The sequence below is a fragment of the Falco naumanni genome, chromosome 9 (assembly GCF_017639655.2).
Source record: "Falco naumanni isolate bFalNau1 chromosome 9, bFalNau1.pat, whole genome shotgun sequence".
Lineage (NCBI taxonomy): Eukaryota > Metazoa > Chordata > Aves > Falconiformes > Falconidae > Falco > Falco naumanni.
In genome coordinates this window covers 179,761-192,173 of record NC_054062.1, presented here as the reverse complement: position 1 = coordinate 192,173, position 12,413 = coordinate 179,761, and the positions used below count along the sequence as shown (strand labels likewise).

The 12,413-nt window shown below is 40.4% G+C and overlaps 1 protein-coding gene across 21 annotated transcripts in view; it reads right to left on the bottom strand.

Annotated features, from left to right (window-relative positions):
• Positions 1–12,413, bottom strand: part of FNBP1 (formin binding protein 1) — a 110,378-nt gene that overhangs the window by 3,153 nt on the left and 94,812 nt on the right. For 9 of the 21 annotated variants that reach the window (XM_040605454.1, XM_040605459.1, XM_040605439.1 and 6 more), the window contains 6 exons: positions 10,310–10,419; positions 7,380–7,512; positions 6,148–6,269; positions 5,540–5,679; positions 4,969–5,127; positions 759–4,008 (listed from right to left, as the gene is read on the bottom strand). In XM_040605454.1, the coding sequence (XP_040461388.1) occupies positions 3,953–4,008; positions 4,969–5,127; positions 5,540–5,679; positions 6,148–6,269; positions 7,380–7,512; positions 10,310–10,419 (720 nt within the window). In that variant the 3' untranslated portion in view covers positions 759–3,952. Of the gene's footprint in view, positions 1–758; positions 5,128–5,539; positions 5,680–6,147; positions 6,270–7,379; positions 7,513–10,309; positions 10,420–12,413 lie in introns of those variants that run through there. The other 12 variants (XM_040605438.1, XM_040605446.1, XM_040605449.1 and 9 more) reach the window with 5 other exon arrangements.

The following is a 12,413-nucleotide window of genomic DNA, read 5'->3' as shown; positions in this document are numbered from 1 at the left end:
AACTCAAACAGTAATCATTCACCCTCAGCCCACCCTTCCCGCCAGCCTGGGGATGAGCGTCACTGGGGTAGTGCTCTCCTCTGGGAGGACGATGCAAAACACAGGAGCAGGACCCTTCTCTGCTGCACTTAGAAAAAACAATCAGCTTTTTAATGTTCAATCTGCAAAGTACCACCGCATCTGTCGAAGTGACAGCTCCAGAAACCGTGCATGATACTGAACTACAACTGGAAGCTAGAATACAAAGGATTTTGCAGACGAACGCAGACTAGCTATCCTTTCCACAATAGGCTGCAAAGACCTTTCATTCTTAAGGGTTGTCCAGAAATAAATAGGTAAATGAAAGCAGTCTTAGTCTCTAAACCCATCCTTTGCCACATTCCTGTACCCACACACTTCTGGCAGAGGATGTTTTCTCTGTGGCCAAGTGAAGCTACAATCCAAAAGTGTGATCTGGCCAGAGAGTATTGTACCCAAGGGAATACAGGATAAATCCAAACTTCCCTCACATTCAAGAGAGCAGGGGAACGAACCTTCTGATCTCCTTTGCACCCACTTCCATAAGCGAAAAAAACCCTCCAAATGACAGCATGAAAAATTTTTCACAGAGCCACAACAAAATAATATTTTTCCTGAAAAGGAACTGCATTTGTACCCAGTGTAGGAAGCAAGTGAAAAGCAGCTCTGGGCCATTTGTCTTCCCTTAGTGAAGTTAAACCTCAATGAGTTGTCATTATAAAAATAAACTCACAGGAATGTGAAAATATAATGTTTATTAGAGGAAGACACCATGGTACATCAAGCTATAAAGAAATTCCCAACAGATGACGATTCTTTAAAAAATAAGAATAGAAACAAAACCTCCACACTGGCCAGACTTTACAGACCTTAATGTAAAACAAGTTTCTATACAAGACCAACCAGATGCAGGCAGTTGAGTAACCAGAAACACTTACGAACATAAGAGGGACTGAGTAGTTATCAAAACAACAGCTAAGTTAAACAGAAGAACAGCCTATAAAACAATTTATATTTATACATATATAAAAGGATAAAAACAATTCAAATTAAGTAACTTTAGTTTTTAAGTTATGTTATATACAATTTTTTTTTTTATGTTGGGAGAAATAATGGCAAGTATTTAACAAAACAATTTTAAAAAGCCACAGTCCAGTTTGTAATTACTGTTTCCTAAATAATTTGGCAAGCATTAAATAATCAGGTATATCCTAGATAAAAAGTGCATCAGCATGGTTAACTTTTATCTATTTATTTATGAGAGTCAAGGCTCTGCATAATGGTTACAGCAAACAAACAGCAGAGCAGAGCTGCAACACTGAGATTCACAGAGCTGCCTGTAAGGATTTATTTATATAACGGGAGGTGAGGAGGAAAACACCCACAGTGGCAAAGAAGCCAGAATGCCAGTAAGCCCAGGGCTCCCAAGCTTTTTTATCAGGAAGTTTAACTTCACAAAACAGCCTCTATTACTTGCATGTTACCCAAACAAACCACTCTGGTAGAAGAAAACATGGTATTTTTGTTGGGTGCAATTAAGTTTACATAAAGCTGGTGATTTCATGCAAGTTTTCAGGTATCACACTATTTCACAAGATCCCTCGGTGGAAGACAGATTTGTTCCCAATAAGATTATGAGGTACCATATTCAATAAGACAATAGGGTCAAGTCTTGAACACCAAGGCCCAACTAGTTCCTGTATTCAACAGCTGTCAGCACCAGATACCTGTTACATGCAGAAAAGCCCTGCAAGAAGCGACACCCATGTGTGCGCAGAGAAGTATTCTTCCTCATCCCCTAGCAGTTAGAGGCTGGTGTAAGCCCCAAAACATGAGATTACACTCAGATCCAATTCTTAGCCTGCATGTTTTTGAGCATTTGTAATAGTTTCCTGTATGCATCACAAACAGAATGAAATGTGTGGCTCTGATTTCTATTAGGAAGGACAATAACGCTGTTTACAACTAAAGTGATACAGTTGGGCCAGTACTTTTCTTGGCAGTGATGCACACTTAAATTTCAAGAGGCAAACTTATACATGCATCAGCTGAGTGAACATTACCTAACAGAGTCTTTCATTGATGGAGATATGACATGTGCATTCATCTCTTCTAAAGAAAACCTTCTGAAACAGAGCTCTTAAAACAACTGTAGCAGCAAACCAGTAGAATAAAAGGTGAACAGGCCTATGCAAACCTACTCAGAGATTTTCTGAAGGGATTTGTACACATCTGGAAAAAAAAAAAAGCAAAACAAGATAGACATTACTGTTCTTTTTGTGATAGGGTCTGCTAACACCCTCTGACTGAAGCTACTGCTGTAAACTTCACAAACTGCCCTCACACAGGTATTTGCAGGAGTATGCAGACCTAGCTTGGCTCCCATGAAGACTAAATCAGGAGGGCGACTGCACCCTGTGACTTACCTGTCCTATTCATCTCGGGTTCAGCTCAGCAGCAGAGCCCTGACAACACAGGCGTCAGCACAGTGAAAAAGTTCGCCAGCTGCCCAGTGGCTTTTCACAAAGCATTTAGCAGTTGTGTTTCCCAGGCAGAGCTGCCTCCGGCTCCTGGCACGGGCACTACTTGGGCAGGCAGGCACAGCCAAGCCAGAATTGATTCTGCTGGCTAAGGGTCACAGATGTACTCAGAGGATGCACAAGTGCTCCCACCCTTCATGCAACGAACCTTTAGAGGTACCAGTTGCTCAAGCTTCTTTCCAAAAAGAGGAAAGAACTACTGAAGCTTGTAAATGCTTTAGTATTTACAGTGTCATTTTCAGGAACATCATAATTTCTGTTTCAAGGACTGTATAAAGTCACTTCTACTAATACATTAAAAATCAAATGAGAAATTTGCAGCTCACAACAAAGTTTGTCTTCTAAATACAGCAGCACTTCCCCTAAATGTTTATATTGCTACTGGGGCATTCTATGGAAAGTTCTCTTTTAGTTTTCATTTTTAACCAAGTAATTCAGAAATAAGAGGTAAATATTATAGTTTCTTTACATTAGATATTCTCAGATACATTTGATTTTGTTCCTGAAGTCCAGCAAAATTAATTAATTAAACTTAAAATGATCTGAAAAATTTTGGTCGTTGCTACAGAGGTGGCTGCAACTGTATCAGCCTTCACTCCCAGAACACTCTGCATTTTTACCATCATTCCGCATCATCCTGTAACTTACATAATACCATTAACACACTCATACGATTTTCTGGCTGGTATTGCAGTGGTCCTGCAATAGTCTCTCCAGAAGGGTAAAGACAAACTTCTGCTAGTTCAATTAGCAGGACTGTGTCAGGGTTTCTCACCCCACCCAGAGATACACTTTGCTTCACTTCCCATCTGCCCTGCTGCTCTGCTCATGAACAGGTGATTTGCTCTAACGTTCCACTGATGTGAACCACGCTGTCTGAGGGCAGGAGAGCCATGCTTGTTACTTAAGACAGACTGAGATGCCACACTAGCTTAGCTGTTTCAAGCAGCCTACACTGCTGAACAACAAATTTTCTGGCAGAATAATAATGTTGCTTTCAACTACTGCCACACACAAAGGAGTCAACCTCCACAGGAGAACACCGGGTAACAGATGGGGCCTCCCATTCTGTGCTTTCTGCCTTGTTCTGAACATGAAGTAAGGAGAATCTATGACCCATGTTCCTTTTTGAAAGATTAATAAAAGTGGACAGAGGGGCTCAGCCTTTTGCACTCTTCTGCATCTCTACTGACCCTGTATTTGCCAACACTAACATAAAACTACCGTATTATGGCAAAATAAAACAACACTCCAGACTTTCATCTGCAGCAGACAAGGCACTGCACTGTTTAATACTGAATCCAAGACAGTGAACTGATCAAGTTATAGTGTTTGTTTACAGAGACAATCCTACTCCTCTCTTCCTACTGTCCATAAATTCCAGTGGGAATGGTTCAGTTTTCTTCTGAATTGGATGATGCAGCTTGCTTCACACCAAGAACTCTAAGACCTAGGAGACAACAATAATCTGAAAGATTAACTGACTGAAAAAACACAAATTATTTAACAGTGGACCTCAAAAACATCCTGATTTGAAACAGGACTAAAATATTTTGATTTCTTGGTGTATTACATTACCAGGTGTTCACAGTGCTAGCACATATTCTAGCCAGGATTGCCCTGTAGCGCTGCTTGCTTACACAATACACATACTTGTGAGGAGTTAAAGCAACAAAGAAACAGAAGATTGTGAAGTCTAAACTCTGAATGTCTCCATTGCTCTTGGAGCAGAAGATTAGACCATTAGTTATGGTCACCTGAAACAGCAAATACATCTTCTGAAATGTATCGAGGTGGGAAAGAATAAAGGATCTCTCAATGTTTTACCAATTTATCAAGAATCACAGAGTGCTGTGTAGAAAGGTTTTGGCAAGATCTCTCCTTCCCCTTCCAAACTAACTAACTGACTGACAACCATGCTTCAATCCAAAAGGTTCACCGAACACACTGGACTCTGAAAAGCCACCACACTGAGACACAAAACAGCAGCAAGTCTAAATATTTCCTATACAACATTCCACTGAATCCGTTTGGGACAAACAGCTGACTTGTGAGTGTGTCTGAAATGTCACCCGGATATCTGAGGAGAGCGTGTATTATCCCAACTGGCTTTGTGTTTCCTGCACTAAGTTGGATGTGCAATGGCAGTGACAGTTGAACAAACACTGCCTAGGAAAGGCTGTATTGCCCTTCTAGTTTTACAGTCTACCACATGATCCTTCTCTGATCAATAAAAAGCATGTTTTGCAGTACAGCAAGCCATATTAGTCCACACACGAAATAATGCACTTTGTGGCATTGTACAGACTTTTAAAAGGCTCTATCTGCAACACGGAGCAGTTTCAGGGTTGACTATGTTTGTGAAAGCAAATAAAGTAGTAATAATAGTATTAAATATAAGTCATAGCACCTTTGGCATTTTTGTCCAAATAGACTTCAACATACGATGTAGGGACATAGCCCTCCTCATCTTCGTTCCTTCGGATTCGTGTCCACCCATCACCTTTGTCTTCTTCTATTACATAGAGCATTTCTCCTTCTGCTACAGAAATTGTTCCTTCATTCTGACCTGAAAGACACAGTAACATGGACTTTAGGCTGTCCTGCACAATGGGAACCACAGATGCAGCAGGGGGTGCTCAGGGCATGCTTGGGACATGTGCTGATGCAACCTTTGCTGCATCGCTAGCAGCAAGAACAAGAGCATTGGATTCTGGTGACAACAGTGTGTACCCAAAGAACCAGATGAATGTGATCCTGACATAAGCATTTTGGTTCTTTTTCTTCCAGAGTCCTACACAGTAAGAGACAAACCACTGTCTTAGCGCCTCTCTCTACAAAACAGAATCATACCAGAGCCTCACTTGCCCTTCCTTTGTCTATTTAAGCACCGCAGGGGTTAAATGAAGGTTTCCCACTTGTCCTGGGCATATGAACCAAACAAAACAGTAAGCAAAGTAAGAGTAAACTTGGAGGGCTACCTTCAAATGTATAGAGCGCTTTACATGTTCCTATGGTGGGTAGTGGTTCTTCATCATCAAATTCATCATCAAAATCTGTTGCAGGTACTTTCATCTCAGTCTCCTGACTTTGCTCTTCTGTGTAACTGCCATCCGGGCTGCTCAAGAGAGGAAAATACACAGCAACTATAGCGACCAATCTCAGGAGCAAAGATAAAGACTTAGTTATCAGACACCTAAGGCAAGGTGAGCAACCGTAGCTGGAGCAACTTAGAAATTCCAAAGCATGCTCAAGAACTGGCTGTTACACGAGCAGCTGTCACAAAGTTACGGGTGAGACAAGTAATTTTTCCCATCAAAAGCTGTAAAAAATACATCTCACTCACCTTCACAGCAGTGAGCGTAGGGGTCATTATGCACTTCATCACATTCAGAAAAGTAGCTCTTAAAGCTGGTATCTCGCATATGCCAAAATGAGCACGCAAAACATTTCATGGAGTGCCCACATTTACTGTGGTTACAGAGTAAGTTTCTGAATGCTGCAGAGCTACACTCTTCCCAGTTAATAAGCTAAGGAAAGTGGGCCCGGTTATTAGTCTGAACAGAACAGCTCCGTACAGATACTGTACCTCTCCCGGTCCTGCGCACAGCTGTTTACTGCTGAAGTGTTCTGGGCTTCATAGAGTCCACTCTGCCGCCGGGCCTGCTCATTCCGCATGGGTAATCTGCCCTCCACCTCAGCCAGCCAGCCCTACAAGGGGAAATCAGTCTCATGCATCTCTCATGTTCCGACTTGCAAGGGGATATATGTTGCTTTTACTTTGCTGTGTCATGTTTGACATTCAGATGACAGAACCAAAACCAGTTTGTAAACATGTTTAAATTTTCCTGTGTGTTGCAGCTGTCAGTGGAACAGATTCTGTACTTTAAGCGTATATCAAATCTACCAGTCTGGGGGGTGGGGTGGGGTTATAAATCACACTTACTGAAAATTTGGTTAATTTGATTCTTTGTAGACACTAGGTGCTGAAAACACCATGACCCAAGACAAGCTGTTGAGATGCTGCTGCTCTAGTCACAATCAGTTAAAAAGATGTGTGGCAGCTTGTAATAAGTGTCAGTAACACCACAAACACAGCAATCTTGGTGGCTGCTGAATGCAAGCGTACTAAAGCTGGGGAGAATGAAAGAGCCCATGATTTGCAAACGGGTAAGAAAGGAATGGATAGTAAAGCTAACAACTGTAAGAAACACCAAAAATTAATGGGCTGTATCTATCTATGTGCATAGTGTAACTTACAGAGTGAAGTTTTTTCTCAGTCCTGTAATTCTTCTTATGCAAATATAATGACTTCATGTATTCCAAATACTCCTTATGCTCTTGAGATTTTGTATCTCTAAGAAGCTTCCTGTTAATAGCAGACTATTCCTTAGAAGATATTTTAACTGAAGGCTTCTGTCTTGCCTTTAGATACCTATAAATGATACTCTGAATTTATGTTCCTCTGATTTTCCAAAGACATCTGTAACACGATGCTTCAAATTATTTAATTAATTAAGCACCAGAACCCCTCTGGGCAGTCCAGAGAGCACTATTATTTCCTCTTATCTTCCCCTTAGCACGATTTGTTTTCTGTGACAAACTAAACCAGCAGGACTATTGGCTGACAGTCACAAGAGATGATGCATATTTACGTTACACAGATAGGCCTGAAGATCTCAATTAATCCAAGTGCTTAAGTAGCACTTACCTATAACACAGTAAGAAAATGCATCAATACATCTCGAAAAAGCAATGAAGAATCTGCTCAGAACTGAGCATATGTTGAGCTACTTTTTGCTGAAATGTCTCTTCCCATACCTCAAACTTCTGAGCTTCTAATCGTAACTTTTCAATGTTCTGTCCAAGTTCTGCTAGTCTGTGGTCCACACTCGCAGCATCTCCCATCTGTGGGTTCTTGATGTACACATCTTTCATTTTCGTTAAGGCATCTCTGAAAGACAGAAGAAAAATCAAAAATGTGTTAGTGCAGCTGGGGGCAAATGCCTTTCTCTAAATGAAGGCAAACGAAAGGATAATAAACTGCCTCTTCTTTACTCTGTGGTTCAAGCCTAACCTGTTACAAAGGTAACAGAACATACATCCAGGCAGGGGTTTTTGCCCTGTATAGAACCAGCCATTAAAAAGTAACAGTAAAACCACTCACCAGAAGAACATTTACACTGTCAGAGATGGTGAGTGATGCCTTTACCTACAATATGACATGACAGAGACATTGTACACAAACCAAATTCTCCAAGCTCCTAGATTAAAAGGAGGTCCTTACTCTGCAGGCAGCTGATGGTTCCACACGTGAGCGAGGCTGGCAGGAGCCTCACCAGTGGATCATGAGGCTACACAGGACACATGCTATGTCAGTACAAGCACACAACACATTTAGACCAAATGACTCAAGCTTGAAGAATCTTAGCAGAAAAAAAGACTAAATTCTTGGACAGTGGCCTTTTGCAAGGCAAAAGGAGGAATTGACTTTTAGCCTGACATGTTCTTTTATTTAGTACTAAAATATCTATTTGCTAACCTGGGGCAGAAGGAATAAAATACATTAAAAAATCATGTCAAAACCATTGCAACAAATAACAGCTTCAACTTTCTAGATGAGTATCATCCTAGTTTTTGGGGCACAGACAAACAATTGCATCATTATTATCCATCATGGGCTGAAATCCAGTTGAGAAACTGGGACAAAGAGCTGGACATGCATCTACTAATAATAAAACTGGAGTGCTAACCACAAATTCTCACCCTGCCTGTTGCAGTTTGTCTTTTGCAACCCAAACAATTTGTAAGAATTTACTGCACACTGCTTAAAATGAAGCTAAATCCAGATGGTTTGAGTTTGTCACAGTGCAGTGACAGACGGACCTCAGGCCACATAACACGACCCTGCATCCTACCAAGTTATACAGCATTTTTACTAGGCTTTCTGAGGGCTGTGTTTCGTATCAACCCAGATGCCAAAGGCCTACGGTTTCAGAGGTGTGAATTTTAAGGCCTGCTATGATGAATGTGGTACCGTAAGGCCAAGATTAATGTATGTGCCTTCACAAGCTCCCTTAGGAAAGCCTGCGGCGCTCTCACTGACAGCAGTGTTGCTGCCTTTGACCTGAGGCAAGTTGAGGCTGAACTTACAGAAAAAAAGTTATCTGCATGATGATGAACATTTCAGAGCTTAGAGAAGGGTGGACTTAGGAGCTGGTCTCCTGTATTACTGGCAGAGCTATCCAGCTTTTCTCTAGCCAATAGCTGTGGGGAGGAAAGGTTAATTAATCCCATGACTCAAGTTAACACTCTCTGTATTTTAGAATTTCCCACCAAACTCTTGACAATTGCAATCCTGTGCCTGCCTTTGCTTTGTGTGTATAGAAAAAGGGGGGGAAAGTGTGGGTGGCAAGGAAGTGGGACTGTTCTGTGGTTGAAAGCCCTAAGGGACAATATTGCAAACATATGAGTCACGATTATTACTATTTTTTTAACTCTTACTTAACGCTGGTGCTAGTTCCTCAATCATACACTATCTTTATTTAAAATAACTTCATTCTGCTCTGATTTTATATCTGATTTTAATATTGGGTTACCTCAGAATCAATATAGAGCAGAAAGGAAAATGTGTACAGAGACAAATGTAAGTTACCACAGAGGAAAAAAACAAAGCAATGAGGAATCATGTAACCACATGCAGTTTTCCTTTCCTATTCATGATATAAAATATAAAGGACATTGGGTTAGCAGACAAAATAAACAGGTTCTTCAAAGCAAGCTGGCAGAAAACATAGGCACATCTGTACAAATGCAAAACAGTATCTAGGGATAACTAGTACTCGAGAGGTTAAGTCTTGAAATCATTCAAGGAAGAAAAGTTCTGTCTCTTGCAAACATAACATGCTGAATCTTTAGTACAACTGCAGAACATGAACAAACACAAAGCAACAAATACAGGCTGCCAGAATCAATAAAAAGTGTGCAACTAAAATAGCCTTATTCTCAACCAGAATGATAAATGCAGCCTTGTAGAAAAAGCGTCCCTGCTTCCAGGAAATATAAGCTACAGATCAGAGTCTTAAGATATAAACCATTCAATCAGCACGTTTGATGATGTTGCCGTGCTCATAATAGCCTCTCCTGTTGGACTCTGTCCATGCCCATCACACAGTAATAGGTGCTCTGCTTAATGTTGAGAGGTCTGTGATTGTACCTTTGACTGAGGCTGTATTTACATTCCGTTCTTTCCTAAAAAACATCCTCAGGAACAGCTCACACCAAGAAACAAACTTAGCGTATCTAACAGTATCCTTTGTCTGGCTCACAATTAAAGTGCTACTCTGCTGCGAAAGCCCAAGAAAGCAGTTCCAGAAAGAAGGAAAAACCGTCTTCAGTGCTACATTTGTATCATTCCCACCCTTATACCAGGATCGATCTTCTCACAATTCCAAAGGCAGGATATGCATTACACTGAGATGGGAGAATAGAATAAAGAGAAAGCCAGCTTTTGCCCCAGCTCTGACATACATCAGCCAAAATGAAATAACTGATCTCAGAATCTGAGCTGCATAGAGCCTTGACTCTCTCAGGTGGTTTTAGCCATTTGAAAACTCAGGTGGTTCTTTTCTTGGAACAGCACATTAAACAAACCTAGAACCTTATTCTAATTTACTCTTTCTTATATTCTAGTTGTTTCTTTTCTATATGAGACTACCTACTTCATTTTTCATTGGAGAGATTTCACATACCTTTGATCCATCTCCTTCTGAATGTCTTTGTTTAGTTCATCGACTTTTTGCTGAAGTTTCTTTCTTCTTTGCTCAGGTGGGAGATGGCTGAAGTCTTCTGGCCCTGCTCCCTGCACAGAGTGGAATGGAGGAGGGGAAATCAGGAAAAATAAAAATAAAATCAGAGCCTGAAAGAATCCTTCAGGACTGCATTTTGAAAACAGCTCACAAAAATCTGTGCAAAATCACAATGGTCTGAAGCATTGTTATCTTTCATACTGAGATTTACCACTCCCTGAATGGTTAGGAATCTGGACGGCTCAGAAATAATCCCAAGACCACATTCTGCTTCTATACCGCATGATCACCAACTAAAGAATTCCAGAATTCAACAGCAAAGCTGAGAAACTACATTTATCCACAGTTACCAGATTTTATTTAAAAGAGTTCCATTCTCATGGAAAGCTAATCTTTCCTGCCTTCCTCTACTCTGCTACAGACAACATCCCCATAAAAGCAGTTGCTAGCTTTTACTCCTGTATCACAGTTGCACTTCTCAAGTACACTACTAACTGCTGGCTTGCTCTGCACAGCCCGAGTGTTGGTCCAACACAGCTAAGGTATGTCAAGGCCCTCCTGAACACACCAAGCTAACAAAAGTAATTCCTCTGGGATTCCGCAATTTAAAAACATGCTGCTTACTTTCCAGGATCCACACTCCATGGAAAAGCCTCTTATTTTTTCCTCTCATTTGTACTGGCATTAAAAAAAATCAGAAATTATATAAATCAATCTGAAATCATAACCAAAGAAAAAAACCTCTGAAGACCACAGTGGTTACCTTTGAAATTCTACTTGAAATTGATTCTGTTCAAAAGCCCCTTTTCTGCCATCAAACTGCTATGGCTCTTCTTGATTGCATCAATTTGATACAGCAGACAGATGACACATAAAATACAACCATACTATTTTCTTCAAAGTACCACCTATTTTTGTCTTGCAAGAAGGCAAGGATAGTTCAGGTGAGCTATACTGAACACACATCAATACGAATCAGTTGCACCATAAGGGAATGAGGTACTTGTACATAATCTTGAATTTGTACAGGTTTTTCTTGCTTTGATTTCAGCTCATTAAATGTCCCATTTCTAAGGGGGAATACTGGCCTATGGGAGAAAGAAGGGTAAAAACCATGAAGCTGAGAAACCAAATTCAATGGACCATCAGCTTATTGAATCTTGTGAGCAGAGCTATGACATTAATCTTAATAAAATGCCAAATCTCTCTCTCAGAGGAGTGTGATTTAGTGGATGCGCTGCCACAAAAGTTGCCCATTAGACCCTTTCAACTCTGCACTGAATGTGCTCCGAGATACTGTGGTCCTTCTGCCACTGCAGAACCAGCTGTTTAGAAAGAAAGTGTGTGGGTGTCAGAGGGATGGAGGACAACTACAGACAGATCATCTTCTCCTCTGGTCAAGAGATTTCAAAACGCCAGAACAGGTCTCATGAAATTGCTGCCATATCGATTTTCAGTAGAAGATGGCATATGTGTCTAGCTAAGCCTGGATCATTTGTGTAATAATACATTTAAAGCTCCTTTCATGAGACAACGAGAAAGCAAATTTAAGACAAATGAAAGAAACTACTAAGGAAGTTACACTGATTCTGAAACTTTAACCACGTGAAGTCCAAGCAGTGCTTACATTAGTTGTGCATAGTACAGGAGAGATCTGTTTTAATTCATTATTTAATGATAACATTTCACTTGATAGTAACTCCCACATCACATTAAACACAAGAGGGATTGAATACATTTTACAGATAATCTATACACTAAAGCTGATATATCTTTTTAAGGCAAAACAGCTTGAAATAGCTTTAAATAAACAAGCAGTTACAAGAAAGACTGTAACATTCTTCTCAACTCTAAGCAGAAGGACAGATATGCTTAAGAATACGCCCAGTTATACAGTAACAAAATGCAATAGATGTAGTCAAACAAAATTTGAAAAGCATCTGCTTTTTGATTCTTCAGCTTCATTCAAAAGCTCTAGGCTGGATTAAATTCAGTATCTTTGTTCACAATGCTTCAGACCAAAGCATTAGTGTTGCACAGAAATGCA